Genomic DNA, 17,633 nt, shown 5'->3' on the forward strand with positions numbered 1-17,633 from the left:
AGCATTCCTAGTATCCTGTTAATGTGGTTGGACTGGGATACTAGCATTCCTGCACCACCTTGTGCTGAAAGGAAAATGGGCAGAAGAAAAATGAGATTTACATAAGAAGTGTGGTACGTAGTACTAAAGGCCACATGCTTTACAAAGGGGTTCCTCCAGAACTGTTCTTAAATGAAAAACTTCTCAGGAAAGTATTGAGGGTAGCGGCAGAAGCCTGTCACCTGGTTCTCGTCCCCTCTTTGCTACTTACAGTAGCTGCTGCTCTCTCCTTGTATGTAACACACAAGAGAATGATCCCATAACTAGGGCTGTACCTAGTTTTCACAGGAGACTTCCCTGGGACAGTGGATGCTACACTGATTCCTTTACATCTTTGAAAACTTTACTTTTAGGTAAAAAGGATTTTAGCCAAACTTAAGTCAAACTGATTACTGCCTTGATTTTTTTTTTCCTTGATGTTTTTGACTCTGCATATATGAAAGAAAAAAGGCCCAGGATATCTGTCTCTCCCCTGATCTACCCTAGCTCATTGCCCTGACTCGCTGCATCAGAATACATATGACTTCAACCACATATCTGAGGTTTCTCTATTGCCCTCAGTATCATGGTCAAACCAAGACTTCATACCAGTTCTTCCTGATTCAGTCATATCTGATGAAGCAAAACTGAGACAGACGGGAATTTGGAAAATATGAACACTTAGAACAATAACCAGAATGATGGAAATGATGGGTCAACGCCATGCTAGAAGCTTAATCTTCTTAGAAAACAAGGGTAGCATGAGCTTGTATAACAAACAAATCTCTTGCATAACAAAGCCAGAAACAATGGTGGCCTGCTCAAAGATGGCGGCTTTGACTGTGTTTCACTTTCCACAGTTCTGACAAAAATCTAATTGTCCTTATCAGGGCTCACTGTGTCTCTACCTACTCTCCCATTCCAGGGGATCAACCAATAACTTTTCCTATTCTGATTGGAATTTCAGGTATTCACATCTTGCAAATTTTGGTCCATTCTTGTTTTGCCAATTCTGGTCTATGGCCACTTCCTTGGCAATGACTGAACTGGTTTCAAGCCCTGATCCAAATTATACTGATTTAACTTATTTTATCTACACGTGTCTTTAGATAATATATGTGCTTTAAATAGAGCTAATAAAAGATGAGTAATTATATTCCATTTAAAATCTACTTACTTTTTTCACATATGTGAATGCTATATTTAATATATATTATAGGTGATTGTCTTAATGGGCATTTTATTGCTTTTAAGAATTAATACATTTAACAGTACAAGCCAAGACTATTTTAAGCTACAGTCGCAGTGCCTCAGGAATGCATACATTTATCCAAGTAGTTAACAGCTATTTATACAGTTAATTTGACAGTGATTCACAAAAGAATTATACATCTGTTCTTGGGTCATCATAGAGGTACCAATTTTAATTATAGTATGAACCTTCAGTAACACTTTTCTTTCATTTATGATTAATATCTATATAATAAAGTAAAATCTACAATCTAAGAAGAAAAGAAAAGTAAGATGAAAATGGAATGGCATTGTCCATTTTAATTCTTTCCAAGTCAGGCACATGGATAGTTTGAGAAAGAAGAATTATCTCAATGTGCTGGTGCCATTTCTTATTTGTGCTTTAAGCATGAGCTCCTTATACTTAGTTAGAGGTTTGTTGTTGCTGTTATTGTTTGTTTAGAGTGTTGTTTTCATTCGTGCCTGAGGAGGATGTTGCTGACAAGGTCACATCCTAAATCAGTGGGATATAGATATAGATGTCAAATTCCATTACTAGAAACCTTCAGGGTGTCTTCAAATCCTTGTATGTAGTACAGACATGTTTTCTGTGTAGGGAATGCCGTTTAAAACTTGTTCAGACCACACAGAAGTAATTAAATGAAGCATTCTGTACTCAGAGTACTTACATCATCTATGCCTTCCAATGATAGATCCTAGGCAGTCATTTATTTTTTAATGTTTTATTGTGAATTATGTGATAGTTTACATGGGAGAACATTAGCTTTACATTCATTCTATTGTATATCGTTTCATTGCCATGGTTACAATACCCTCCATGCATCATCAACCAACCAAAGGGTATACCCTGCAAGACTGCCCCCTGGTCATCAGCACACAGCTCCTCTCACTCTCTGTGTCTAAAGTCCCCAGCTGCTCCACTTCTGCACGTCATCGTCTCTGCCTCCATCTCTGGTGTCACTGTTTCTCTGGGTAAGGTCCCATTCTCCGCTCTTCCCCCCAATGGTTCCAAGGACCTCCACTCCTAGACTACAAAGTCAATCACTCCCCTCCTTGCTACAAAATGTGTACCTTTACATTTCCAAACCTCACAATCAGTCCTGATAACAATTATTCACAATTGTACCACAAGAGACCTATCCACATCTCCTTTCATCAGCCCCATCCAGACAAACTGGATACTATTCAGTGGAGATTCTACCTTCCTCCATGCCCTCTGGATCTAGGCTTTCTTTTGAAAGCTTGTAAGCTAATCAATTCTTGCCTTCGCAGCCCCTCCCCCCCAATTTTGAGTAGCCAATGTCCAAGTTGCCCATCCCTGTCTACTCTGTGTATGGAGTGGGTGGGAATGATCCTCACTGTGAAGATTTGTTTCCTCTTTTGAGCTACTGCATCCATAGGTGTAGGTATCAGATTGTATCAGATTACAGAGTCATTTTTTAAATATAGATAAATCTAAAGATGCTCACATTGCCATGGAACTGAGACTCAGTTGTGATTTCTCTTCATGAACTGGTGATAAAGGTATCTCTTTCATAGGGTTGTCATGAGATTAGAACATGAAGCCCTTAGGATAAAGTCTGGCACAGTAGCAAGTGCTTAATACATTGTAAATGTAATTTGCTATTTTTGTTGTTGTTGTTGAATAACAACATTAAATTTTCATTTAAAGTGGTGTTTTGGTTTTTTTTTTTCTTCTAAAGAAATTTTTCTGTTCCCCTCCCAACTTGTTTCTGTTTTCTCCTAATTAGCTGGTACCATATGCTTCTACTTGTTGTTGTTGTTTGTTGTTGTTAAGTGCTGAGTTGGTTCTGATTCATAGCAGCCCTTTATAGGGTTTCTAAGGAGTGACTGGTAAACTTGAACCACTGACCTTGCGGTTCAAACCAACATTGCATTAAACTGTAGTACCACACCAGGACTCATGTTTCTACTTAGCCCTTGGTAAAATTGTGAAATTGGCAAAAGCTCCCCTTCCGGCACATCTCATCTCCCTCTTGGCACTTGCCTCTGTAGTTCTTATCCAGCTCTCAAAAAAGTTCCTGTTTCTAAGAACTTGGGTCACTGGCAGCTTTCACTATGACCCCTCCAGAGATGCAGCTGATGTTGAATGAGTTGGATGCGTTAAGGCAGCTCGCAGTAGAGAAAAGACCAAGGTTAGAACTCCAGAGCTCTTTCTTAGGCAGCTTACTGATGGTCTCTGATGAATTTAATCTGCTTCTTTTAGTTGTTTTGAGGATCAAATTATAAGCACAAGCATTTGGAAGAGACTATGAAGGCAGTGATCATTATAAGCACATACTCATCTTTCAAATTTCAACTCAAGCTACTTCCTCCATTAAATGATTGTTGACAGAACTCTTCTTTCCCACCCCAGGTAGACTGACCACGCTCTTCCTTGTGCCCCCCACTGTACCTACATCTTCAGAGCATCTGTTTGTTTGCATTTCTGTATTCACACATTAGACTTTTGTTTTTTAAACATTTGTGATTTCTATACTCTGAGAACAAACAGAACCAATCGTGAGTCGTGTTTCAAAATTTCTGAAGCTAATTTCATGCGTTGTCCTGTGCCACATCCTACCATGTTTCCAGTATATTGTGACATGTTAGAGTGTTAAGGAAATGTACTCATTTTAGGATGGGGCATGTTGTAATGTAGTGGGACAGGATCTCATCTTCCCGGGGGTCTCCCTAAGCTTCTCGACCTATTTGTCTCTGAAAACTTTTATGGCAAACATAGTATCTGACACATATCAACAGGTGAATAAATAATTCAAAGAAAAATTCTTTTGTAGGAAATTTAGGAAGACCTTAGACCTTCCATATCCATAGATGAACCTCTAATATTAGCACCTCAGATAACACAGCAGGCAGAAAGAAAACGACTTAGGGTCTCCTGACAGTATACAAATTCCTCTATAGAGTGAGTTGTTTGCTCATTTTTATTCACTCCGAAGGGCTTTTTCAAACATTAAGGAAAACCTTATACAGGGTCACTATGAGTCAAAACAGACACCACGGCACTGAACTACTACAACAATGGAAACTTTCAGTCATTTCCTATGCAGTCAGCAGTCCAGGGTATAAGATCTATAGGAATTATCCGGAAGTCTGGTCTTATCCTAGAAATTCTGAATCAAACAGAGTGAACTAGGGGTCTCAGGTGAGAGCATGTGAGGACCCTGCCTGCTATTTCACGAGGACTTGAAGGAGGTGATTTATTACACCCATTTATAAATGTTTTGTGAGCAGGAAGAGCTATAAATATTGGTGATGGTGCACATATCTAGCATGAACTATTGTTTCATTATTTTTTTTATGCCTAAGGGAGAAATTAACATACTTTCTTTCAGAGAATAGTGTGCATATGAGAACTGTTTCAGTATGTTGCTTTCTTATATTGTAATCTCTGATTAAGGAACTCTGGTAGTGCAATGGTTAAGTACTTAGCTGTTAACCAAAAGATTGGAGGTTAAAAACCCACCCAGTGACTCTGTGGGACAAAGCCCAGTGATAGTGATTATGTGCCATGAAGTCAGTTCCGACTCATAGCAACCCTGTACAGGGTTTCTGAGGCTGTAAATCTTTATGAGAGCAGAGAGCCTCATCTTTCTCCCGCGGAGCAGCTGATAGTTTCGAACTGCTGACCTTAAGGCTCGCAGCCCCATTCGTAACCACTATGCTACCAGAGCTCCTTCCCATAACGATTACAGCCCAGAAAACCTTATGGGGGCAGTTCTACTTGTCACATGGGGTTGCTGTGAGTTGAAATTGACTCCGTGGCACTTCACAACAGTAATCTGATTAAATCTCATTCACCAGAGAAATGATTCATATATTTCTTGTCTCCCCCATAAAATAAGAGATGTGTGTTTGAGTGCATATAGTTAGAAGCCTATGCATCTCATATTTTATGAGGCTAGGAGGAAAGGCTGTACTTCTGGGATGTCAGTTTTCCCCCCAGTACTCATTCTTCTAAGCCTTTCACTATTTTAACACACTGCTTATGTTCCCATTGGAATTCTGGTTAGGTAGAATTTCATCTCTCTTACTAGCTAGTGTTTCAACCAAGAAGTCATTTCATTGCTCATTTATAAAGCTTATTTAGTTATAAGGCAGATTACTAGTAAATGTTGAAATCTTGAATTTTGCACAATTCTTACCTTTTTAATACATAAAAATGGAATCAAGGTTTTCTTTATAACAATGTTACTTTCACTCACTTGCACTGCATTGGAATCACCCTGGGTGTGCCCATGGGAGTATACTAAGGAACAGGGTTGTCATTTGTTACATGGAAAAAGAAAAAAAATAGTTGAAAAGCACAGTGTTAGAGAAGAAACTCATTGATCAAAAGGTTTTTGACTTATTTGTAACACCACAGGACTCCTCCTCATCCATCATATAAGGGCATATTTCCTACGGAAATAACAAATGTGACTCCATAGGTTAATATATTCCAGGGACTATTATTTTGAAAAGGGGGAGGGAGAATACATTTCAGAAAGTGAATCTCTTCTTGTAAAAAGCTTTCTCTAGGTAGAAATTAAGACATTTGTCACTCCCTGAAAGCCAGTGCCACTGTCCAGAACCATTGGATACTACGGTCACTTTCCTAACACCATCTCAGGTTAATCCCTTACGTTTTTCTGTCTAGGTGGTTCTGGTAAAATTGTCACCAGAAGTCATCACCCTTACATCTAACATATTCTGAAGAAATAGGTGGTTGATTCTGTCATCTGAGGACAAAGAAATATTTGTCTAGACGTTTGATCCAATCTATATTTTTATTTGATGTGTAATTGGCGAGAAAATAGCAAAGACAAATTTAAATGCTTGCATCTCTAACCTTGTCACAGTGCCTGAACATTCATTCATCATCATTATCTTGGATTCCTGCAGCCAGCAGACTTCATAGGAAAGCAGGCACTGAAACAGATTAAAGCCACGGGGCTGAAACGGAGACTGGTCTACCTTACCTTGGCAACTGATGATGTTGATCCAGAGGGAAATGAAAGCATCTGGTATAATGGCAAGGTGAGTACGAGGACCTCATTGCCAGGGGCCATGCATCCTTTCTACAACAGAAAGTCTTCTGCTCCTGTCTATCCTTAGGGGGGTTTTGTTGTTGTTGTTATCAGGATACGATTATGATTTCTAAGGAGCTGACATCCAACAAACAGCAGAAAACTGAAAGGAAAATGAAATGCTGCTCATTTTAGAAAATTCCATATGTTTTGGTTAAAGAAAACAAGCCCAGGGACTTAAAATTAAGGTTAATAGTCCAGTGCTTATCCTACAGTGTCAAATCACAGCCTTTGGATTACTAAAGAATTGGTAACTTGGGAATAGGGATGGTAGCTTGGCATAGAGCTAATAAATGGGGCAATGAGCAAAGCATGGTTTAGAGGATAAATGATGTTTACTCAGTACATCTATATCTGTGAATGCAAGAGATGGATTTCATAAGGAATTTAACCTTCCAATTCAGATTCTCAGAGATCTTTAAGGAGTCAATGTTTAATTTAACCTATTTAACGGTACTGGCTTGATAACACCTAACAGCAACAAACAAAATGAGCAGGAAAAAAACATTCAGATGAAAATATGTAGGACAATAGAAGGAAATTGCTTGGAAAGTCAAATGAAACATGGACACTATTTGGTTCTTCAGGGAGAATAATGTGAACATTATTTTCGTTTTGGAATGCTAAACTTCATTCTTTTTGTATACAATAAAACTAAAGTTAGTCAAATTACTTGCCTATATAACTTCACATCCTCTACTTTTTATGACTATCTGTAAAACCCAATTTGCTTGAGCATTTTGATGTGTTCTGGCTGATGCTACCCGGTGAATGTGGGACTCTCTCATTCAGACCCTTGGAGGACAGAAGCCGGAAGCCCCACCATGGGATCCTCCTTCTATAATGACTCATTTAAGCAACTTCTGCATTTTGCATAGCTTCAGCTTGTTTGATAGACAGGGCTCAGAAGTTCTATGCCTAGATTTTTACCTCATGTACTGCAGAGTAATTTATTTATCTTTCTATTCTTGCCACCCCTCCCAACTATTCAATAACAAAAAGAGTCAAGTCAGTTTTGATTCATACCAACACTATCTGACTGAATAGGATCTTCCCTTGCGTTTTTCTAGATGATAATCTTCATGGGAGCAGATTGTCAAGTCTTTCTCCCCTAGGATTTATGGATGGGTTTGAAATGCTAACCTTTAGAGTAGCAGCCAAACATTTAACTTTTGGGTCACCAGGAGGCCCTAAAAGACCCCTATTGTTGTGCTGTTGAGTAGGTTCCGAGCAGCTGGTGGGTTTGAACTGCAGATTTAGCAAGTAACACTTCAGTGCTTACCCTACAGTGTCAAGTCACAGTCTTTGGATTACTAAAGAAATGGCAGTTTGGACTGAGGAGGGTGGTAACTTGGCATGCAACTAACATCTACAGAGTTCCTTCTGTGTACCAAATATTTTTCATGTGCTCCCTCATTTAATTTTATAACACCCTGCCATATATATATATATAATCATCTCCATTTTTAAAGAAGTGGTTTGGGGGCTCAGAGAGGTTAATTAGCATGCCTGAGGTTCCACAGATATTGATTGATAGAGTTGATTTCCCATTCAGGTATAGTTGGCCTTTGAATTTTTTGTTCTTTCTTCTAAACCATTATGAATACTCCAGGCTGCTCTTTCCTCTTCCACTTCTGATGCCCCACTACACTCTTCTTATAATTTAATTATATATCCATGATTATAGTACATCTGAGTAGCAGGTGGACATTTTCAGATACTATGAAGCCAACAAACTTTGCTTCAGATCTCAAACTCCTTCACCTTTCTACCATACCTGACATGCTAACTTCTACTTCCTTCTCAAATACCTCACCTTTCATTGTACTGAGTTTGTTCTTCTGTTTGGACTATTTCTGCTCTTTCTCTTTTTGATTGCAGTTCGTGTGAAAGTTTACAGAGAAAAGCAATTCCATTCTGCAATTCACACACATTTTTATTCGTGGCATTGATTGCAATCCTCATATGGAACAGCGCTCTTCCTGCTTCATCCCTGTGTTTCCTTTGACCCCTGACCTTTCTTTCCTGTCCCTTCCTGCTTTCTGAACTTTATCCCTGACCAAATGTTTCCGTTTTGATCTCTTATGGTTGGTTTTCTATGGAGATCATTCCCCCCTAGTGTTACTGCTCACTTTAGAGCCCTATAGTTCAGCTCCGGGTTTGAAGAGTGTCTAAGGGCTACAAGTCATGGAAGTTCTACCAGTCTCTATCAGACCAATAAGCCTGGCTTTTAAAAAAATTGTGTTCTGCATTTATCTCCAGAACCTTTATTGTAATCCCTTTCAGAGTGGGTCAACTGTGGTAGCTGGGCAACCATCTAGTTCTTCTGGTATCAGGGTCACGGAGGTTAGCATTCCAATCCTGCACTAATAGTAATCTATGAGTGGATAAGGAGCCCTGGTGTGGCACTGTGGGTTGATGCACTGAACTGCAAAGTTGGTTTGAATCACAAGGTCGGTTCAACTCACCAGCTGTTCCTCGGAAACCCTATACAGTGTTGCTGTGGGTTAGAACTGACTCGATGGCACTTAACATCAACAACAAGTAGATAATAGACAATGAAGTGAAGCTGAACAAGGCAAGTGGAACTGAACCCACAATATATATAGGCCTGTCAAAGGATATTTTTACATATGTATTTATATGTGCTGTAAATATATACATGAATACTGGAGCACAAACAGGGGACATAGTTATATAAATGTCTTAACCTAACCAAACACCTTGAGTGAGTGGTTTGCTGGGCCTGGGGGTTCAGCATCATATTCTCTGGGAACACCAAGGTCAACTGGCATCACATAGTCCACAAAGACAATGTTTTATGTCCTACTTTAATGAGTAGTGACTGGGGTCTTAAAAGCTGTGAGCAGCCATCTACAATGCAACTATTGATCTTACCTCTTCTGAAGCAAACAAGAGTGAAGAAAATCAAAGACGCAATGAAATAGTTCGTCCACATGACTAACGGATTGTCTTACTCTTGTCTTACTGTCCCCTTTCCTCTTTCTGGTCTAGATCTCTGGTTCAACAGTCTCTTTTTTCCTTTTTCTCAAGTGGTGAAAGCATACTCACCAAAACATCTGCTAGCTCAACGTCCATATTTATAACTCAATGAAATTGATAACATTTTTCATGTTGTGCCACCATGATTGCTTGTTGTCTTTGTTACTTGCAGTGGAGTCAGTTCCAACTCATTGCGACCCTATGTGCAACAGAACAAAATACCACCCAGTCCTGCACCATCCTCACAATTGCTGTTAGTCTTGAGCCTATTTTGCTGTCATTATGCTAATCCATCTCATTGGGGAGGTGTCCCTCTCTTTTGCTGTCCCTGCACTTTACTAAGCATGATGTCCGTCTCCAGGGACTGGTCCTTCCTTTTAACATGTCTGAAGTATGAGAGATGAGGTCTGGGCATCTTGGCTTCTAAGGATCATTCTGGTTGTACTTCTTCCAGATTTGTTTGTTCTTCTGGCACTCCAAAGTACCTTTTAATATTCTCCAGCACCATAACTCAAATGCATCAATTCTTTTACAGTCTTCCTCATTCATTGTTCATTTTCACATGCACGAGGCTATTGAAAATATCATGGCTTAAGTCAGGTGCACTTTTAGTCCTCAAACTGACATCTTTGCTCTTGAGCACTTTAAAGAGGTCTTGTGCAGCAGATTTGCCTAATGCAATATGTCATCTGATTTCTTGACTGCTGCTTCCGTGAGTGTTGAAGGTGAATCCAAGCAAAATGAAGTCTTTGACTTCTTCAATCTTTTCTCCATTTATCATGATGCTATTTATTGTTCCAGTTGTGAGGATTCTTGTTTTCTTTATGTTGCGATGCAGCCCATTAAAATCATTCCATTACCAGTAACATAAATTCATCGGCCCCCAGACAAAACTGTTCCTCTTTACACTACCTTTCCCTTTGGAACCATTAATGATATTTGGATTCTAAATATTTGCTTCTTTACAACTGTTTTTGCCATATTTTGTTCAGCAAAATGTCTTCAAGGTTCACCCATGCTGGGGCATGCCTCAGAACTTCATTTCTCTTTATGGTTGCATAATATTTCATTGTGTATATGTACCAAATTTTGCTTAGCTGTTCATTTGCTGATGGACATTTTGGTTGTTTCCATCCTCTAGCTAAAGGTTTCTCTTATCTTCCATTTCAAATTTGCACATGATTTATATGTTGTTTGCTGATAATCAACTTTGCCATTACCTAACTGCTGACTTAGCCTTAGCCTGTCTTGGCCTCAGGTTTCATATCTATAAAAATGAAGCAGTTAGAGGAGATAATGTCTAAGATGCTTTCTGCCTTTAGTATTTTATTTTTCCTCTTAGTCCTTAATTTGTCTCAGCTCATAGTTCCTTTGTCTTACATTTTTTACTCTATTTCAGTCACCTTTCTCAGAAATTCAGATAATGCCCACTCTTCCGCCAATATTCTGTTTTACTTGACAATGGAATGATAGCTGTATTATGCTATAATATTCTATATGAACTTCACATCACCATGATCAACTGTCAGATTTTTATCCATCTTAAATATGATGATATTCAAAGTTAAGATACCTAGAACTCAAGCTCCATTTTTCCATTTTATTTCCTTTGCCATATGTGTGGTTGTAAATGCTGTAGTCTTCATTTTTCCTATCACTTGACAGAGCTGCTAATCTTATTGTAGGTTTCCTTCTTAACAACTTATCTCTTGTATTTTTTACGCAAAGTCTCTCTGCTTTTTGATCCTTAGTTGGGTCATCATTTTATTGATGTAGATGGGCCTCTTTGATCCTCTTAATACTCTGGAATAATGTGAAATAATTTTGATTTTAATGTCCTGACTTCATCCTGACTTGTGTTGCTTTTGGTATTTAGTATTACTTCAAATATTTCTAGCAGTAGAGACAGGATACAAATGCATTCTCTTTTTAAACACATTTTTACTAACTGTCTGCTGTCTCTCAGCAATATTCTAGGAACTGAAAAGGCAGCTGTGAACCAAACATAACAGAATCTCTCCCCTCATGGAGCTTACATTCTATGGAGGGAGAAATAAACAATAAACAAAATATGTTGTTGTTGTTGTTAAGTACTGTCAGTCTTTTCTGATTCATGGTGATCCTGTATAGGGTTTCCAAGGAGCAGCTGGTGAACTTGAACCCCTGACTTTGCGGTTCAAGCTGGATTTGTAATCCAGTGCATTAAACCATTGGTATGTCAAATGGTGATGAGTCTTCTGGAGAAAAAGTCCAACAAGGGGTTGGGCAGTACTGGAAGGAAGGATTATCATTTAAAATAAGGGTTAGCTTTTTTTAAATCAAGACAAGGTTTTTATTTTATTCAGTAGTATAGTTATAAGAGACGTTTTGCCGGGAAGGAAATACTGAAGAAGAATTTTCTGGAGAAGTAAGTTTGAAGATTTTAGAAGGTTTCTTTCACATTTTTTATGAACTAAAGCTCATAGGGATAACTGAAGAAACACAATACATCAGTCACCTGAAATTACATTACCTCCTTCAAAGGCCATTTACCATGTTATCGTCTCTAAATCAGACACTTCTTCAAATCTCAGAGAAAAGGCTAAAAATAAATATTATTTACATAGATAAAAAAGAAGACCAGTGTTTGATTTAACAAATAATATGAGTCTATTATGCAGAGGGTAGGGACAAGTTGTTCTTAAAAAGCCACTGAGCAAAAAGAAGGAATCAATTTCATTGAACTTGGATGGTTTTAAGGTAGAACAATTTAAAACTTATGCTAGGGGAAACCTTTCCTTGAAGATTTAGTAATAAAAAGGAAAGCCAGACTTCTAAAACACCCTAGGCTGCTAACCCTGGCATTAGAGAGAAGCTAAAGGAGAAGTGAAAGTAAACACCAGCAGAAAGCCAAGCGCATGATAAATATTTTTCAAACGGCATTTACAAAATAAAAGCTTTTTTTTTTTTTAGACGACAGATACAGAAAGGAAGGACTGCAAGATGGATGTGGCTGGGACTTATGGAGGGTGGGAAGGGCTCAGGAAATGAAGCACGTGGTCTCCGAAGAACAGTTGTGGGCTTTAGTGACTCAGGGAATTGGACCAAGAGATTTGCTAAAAACCTCTTCCTATTTTGTATAAATGGTCAGGCAGATTGGGTTAATTCTCCCAGGACTCAGAACACAAATCTCTACAGACTCAGAAGTGAAAAAAAATTACTAAGAAGTGTTTCAGAAAGCATTGGTTAAAACTCCAACCCGCCTGAGACAAATGCTGCAGGATAATGCACAGGACTGCAAGGTCAGTTTGAACCACAAGGTCTGTGGTTCAAACTCACCAGCCGCTCCTCAGAAACTCTATACAGGGTCGGAACTGACTCAATGACACTTAACAACAACAACAACAAATACTTTGAGAATTATTTTCCATAGTTAATAAACTTTCATTGTTGTTAAGTGCTGTCAAGTTGGTTCCGACCTATAGCAACCTTGTATAGGGTTTCCAAGGAGTTACTGGTGAGCATGAACGGCAGTCCTTGTGGTTCAAACTAACTTTTCAGTCCAAAGCATTAACTCACAGCGTCACACCAGGACTTTAATTAATCTCCTTTAAAAAGTAAAGTTTTCTTCCTGTGTCCCTGGCTTTATTCCAAAAGACCACATTTCATAAAACATTCATCTAGTAAGTTATATTTATACTTGAGATTTTTTTCCTCTGGAAAAATGAGACACAAAATTATACTATACCATGGATGCTAAGGAGTGTTGGGTCTTGTTTTTCAGGTGGTTGGCAATACAACGTCTGGAAGCTACAGTTACAGCATCCAGAAGAGTCTGGCGTTCGCATACTTGCCTGTAGAGCTCAGTAAAGTAGGACAACAAGTGGAAGTGGAACTCTTAGGCAAAAATTATCCAGCAGTTGTCATGCAAGAGCCCTTGTTATTAACAGAACCAACCAGAAACCGACTTCAGAAAAAAGGTGGAAAGAACAAAATTTGAAAAAGACTTTCAACAATTAACTGAATTATAGTTGCTGTTTGACTGTACTTGAGATTATTTTAATTTGTTCTCCAGGAGATTAGAGGAAACCAAGAATTCATTTCAACAACATCAAAATCTAGATTTGAAATCCTAATAAAACCCTTTTCTTCATTCCTTTAAGCAAGACAGAACATTGAATTTGTGATTTGCATCGTTTTTTTTCAAATGAAGAAACTTTATAAAGAGTGTTTTTACTATCTCATGTTGTTTATGAAAGTCAGTCAACAAAAAAACATTTAGGTATTGGCTAATATACAATCATTGTTGTTGTTGTTGTTAAGTGCCGTCGAGTCGGTTCCGACCCATAGCGACCCTGAATAGGGTTTCCGAGGCTGTAAATCTTTACGGGAGCAGATCGCCTCATCTTTCTCCCGCGGAGCAGCTGGTAGTTTCGAACTGCTGACCTTCCGGTTCGCAGCCCGATTCGTAACCACTACGCTAAATCATTATTACGACTTATTTAGAGGACAGTTATACAAATTTAGCAACATATGCATATGTTCTGTGGCTGAAAACAAATTAATTGTATTTTACATGAGAACACATACAATACCATAAATGGATTTAACTTCACTGAGAAATTTTTAACTTGCATGAGTATAGTTTTAATTTTTCACAATGTACCTATGATGAAAATCATATAATTTAATCTTGATATATAAATAACATTTTAATTCATCTCTCTGAAATATTTATTATTTTCTTAATGACTTTCCTGAAAGCAGCTTTATAGGACAATCATCATCGTTCTGTCAGTAGTTCAATGGTTGTTTTTTAGAAGAGAAATTACAAAAAAAGAAGAGTCTTTCAAAGGGAGAGGTCCTTGTAAACCTTCAGAAATGAAGCTGAAACATAAATAGATTGTGCCAGTCCAAACACAGTGTGAATAATGAACACCTCTCCTTGGAAAAAAAAATAATGCAAGTTGACATTACATTGTGCTATTCTGAATATCATTTCACAAAGCATTTGGCAAAGCAGGTCAAACAAAAGTTAAAAAGACGAAAGGATTGCCCTTAGCATTATGTACAAGGGGGGAAAAAAGCCCCATTTAGACATCATTTTTGATATATTTCTTGAAATTATTTTGGCTTAGTTGACAGAATAAGTCAGAAACATTTTTTGTTCTTTTAAAGATAGTTTTCATTTATAATTAATTTTTGTCACATAGATATTTGTTAAGGAGCTCTGGTAGTGTAGAGGGTTATGAGCTGGGCTGCTAACCACAAGTTCAACAGTTCAAATCTACCAGCCGTCTCCCTTGGGGAAAAGATGAGGCTTTCTGCTCCTGTAAAGATTTACAGGGCCACTATGAGTCAGAACCTACTTCACAGCACACCACCACTACCACCACCACCACACATCTTTTACACATTTACTGAACTTTTTCTAGATATTAAGGAAAGCTAAATAGGAAGGATGATATGGCTATGTCATTAAAATAATTTCTCAAATTGTAAGTCTGAAAAGGTTTACAAACTTTTTACATTTTAAATGCTTCATATTGTTATGTGCCATTGAGTTGATTCCACATCACAATGACCCTATAGGACATACTAGACCTACCTGTCCCCACTTCCCCCACCCCCATACCCAGGGTTTCCAATGCTGTAATCCTTCCAGAAGCAGCCTGCCACACCTTTCTCCCACACAGTGTCTGGTGAGTTCAAACTGCTGACCTTTCAGGGCTTCTTAAATGCCTCATACAAGTACCATATATTGGAATTCTTCAATATGCTCTTCTTTTTCTCTTCTGTATATACTTTCACATAACAAAAAGGGGGAATCCCATTGTTAGCAAGTTGATCCTAATTTTGGGGAATATTATCCAGTTGCCCTATTTCAGTTATGTTTAGGTGCTGGTTAAATTCTTTGACTAAGAACTGAATGATTCAGCTTCTCATTCTTTGCCTTTGTAGCATTATGACCTTAGGATATTTACTTACTATTTCTAGATTCATCTTCTGCAAAATAGGTTTAACTTGATTTTTGTTTGGAGCTATAGTGGCAAGAAGCAATAATGCAAAGACCACAATATTGCACTGATATCATGAAGTTAATATAACACTAAACAAATAGAGTATTTAGATGAATATTAAATGTTTAAGGAAATCCTACTCATAGTATAAAAGGAGTTTACTTCCTGATTTCCTCAAAAAGTGCCCTCTTTCTCTCTTTTCTTGTGTGTTAGGTGCTTTGTCAGTGACCCCAGCACCTCTATTCCCACCCACCCAGTGGTCCTGGCCTAGGCACCAGGTTCTGCTGAACAACTTGGCCAAGGAAAGATAGCCAAGTTAATCCAATTTCTTCCCTTGAGAATTTACACTGTGAAACATCAGAGAATAAATTGGTTAGTGCTAGGAGCTGAATGCGGAAAAGATGCTTAGAATGAGAAGACTTGACACTTTAAAGTCTTGGGATTATGAAAGCTCCCTACAGTAGAGAAGCCAATTCTTGACATTGTCAGCTCTTGATGGCTTTTTAGTGAATCCTAAAGAGAGTTCTGGTGTGGCCCTGTGGGCTAATGCATCAGACTGCAAAGTCGTTTGAATTGCAAGGTCAGTGGTTCAAGCTCACCAGCTGCTCCTTGGAAACCCTATACAGGGTTGCTATGGGTCTTAATTGACTCAATGGCACTTAACAACAACAACAACAACAATAAGAGATTTTAGACTCCAAAAGGCCCATTGATAACTACTACAAAAAGTCAAATCAGTTGCTGGTGTGGTGCTGTAGGATCAGTACTGGATGGCTGACTACAAGGTTGATGGTTTAAACCTACCAGATGCTCCTCAGACACCTTGTACAAGATCACTATGAGTTGAAATTGACTCTATGATACTTAACTACCACAACAACAGAGTGAGATCCTACACTCAAAAAATCCCATCAGAAACTACTACCAAAACATCAAATTAGTTCCTATCTCGTGGATTCTAACTCATGGCAAACCTATGTGTGTCACAGTAGAACTGTATTTCATAAGGTTTTCAAAACTATGACCTTTCAGAAGTAGATTACCAGGCTTATTTTCTAAGCCAGCTCTGAGTGGGTTCAAGCTGCCAAGCTTTCAGTTGGTAGCTGAGCACTTTAACTGTTCACAGGCCCCAGGAACTCCTTCTGAAACCACACAGGCTTCAGAAAGTGGGCCTTACACTGAAAGCAGCCTCAAAGGAATGGACTGAGGATTAGCATCTGCCACCAACAATAAACAACCAGCATGCTTGAGAGTACTTCAGCAATGTGCAGAAGCCTGTGTCTGTAGGTTAAGAACGTTTTCAAGAATATGATGAGTGACAGACACTCTCACACCTTGAGCTAGGAAAACCAAGCACTTTTCAGTCAACACATTATAAAAACATTTATGGATGTTGTTATTTTGCTAATCTTCACATCCTAACTAATTGATTTCTTTTTCCTTTTCTACTGATAGGAAAGGTGATAGAAAACAAAAACTCTACATTTTATTTTAAAGTGGTCTGTGTGGGGTATTAACTATCATTCAGACTGGATTCTAAAACTGTACCCAGAAGATCTTGTGCCTATCCAAATCGGACAAAAAGAAAGGTTGATGATATCAGGAAATAGAGCTACTGTGAAAGGAATAGAATTTCAGTTACACAAATAGCATCCTTTAACCAAAACCCCAGAAAATCAGAGGACTAAATAACAAGTTAATTATACCCTTTTTCAGACGAATCTTCATGTAAAATTAGAAATGATCATCTTGCCATTGTTTATCTCTCTGCTATTAGTGAATCTTTAGATTTTTTCTGTAGTTTACAGGAAGTTGTGTTATAAGTTATAAAATGATAAGACATTAATTATGTTTTCTCTAGGTATACATTTTTGAATGTATTGTTGTTGTTAAGTGCCGTCGAGTCAGTTCCGACCCATAGCAATCCTGCATGAAAGTATTAGCATGTAACAAATCATAGAGATGTTGGTGGGGTCATACAAAGGCTACTGGATCAAGGACCAGAAGACCTACTTTTCTCAGCTCTGTACCCTACCAAGCACAGACTCCAGAGTCCTTCCCTTATTTAACGTTCTCTGAGCAATTCACTTTCCTTGGTGAAATATTTATTATAAAAACCAACCAATTGCTATCAGTTGGCTCTGATTCATGTTGACTCCAAGTACATCAGATGGGGGGACTTGAACCTCCAAACTTTAGGTAAGTAGCCAAACATGATAACTGTTTCATCGCTAGGGAATCCTGAGGTACACATATTTGTTGAGTACTTTAG

At 38.3% G+C, this 17,633-nt stretch overlaps 1 protein-coding gene across 1 annotated transcript in view; it reads left to right on the top strand.

The window, feature by feature from the left end:
* The window catches only part of DMGDH (dimethylglycine dehydrogenase), a 114,303-nt gene extending 100,663 nt beyond the window's left edge, over nt 1–13,640 (top strand). Inside the window, exons 15-16 of the mRNA XM_006875190.1 lie at nt 6,175–6,309; nt 13,126–13,640. Of these exons, the coding sequence (XP_006875252.1) occupies nt 6,175–6,309; nt 13,126–13,341 (351 nt within the window). The 3' untranslated portion in view covers nt 13,342–13,640. The remainder of the gene's footprint in view (nt 1–6,174; nt 6,310–13,125) is intronic.
* The last annotated feature ends 3,993 nt before the right edge of the window (nt 13,641–17,633 follow it).

This window comes from Chrysochloris asiatica, unplaced genomic scaffold, assembly GCF_000296735.1.
Source record: "Chrysochloris asiatica unplaced genomic scaffold, ChrAsi1.0 scaffold00313, whole genome shotgun sequence".
Taxonomy (NCBI): Eukaryota; Metazoa; Chordata; class Mammalia; order Afrosoricida; family Chrysochloridae; genus Chrysochloris; species Chrysochloris asiatica.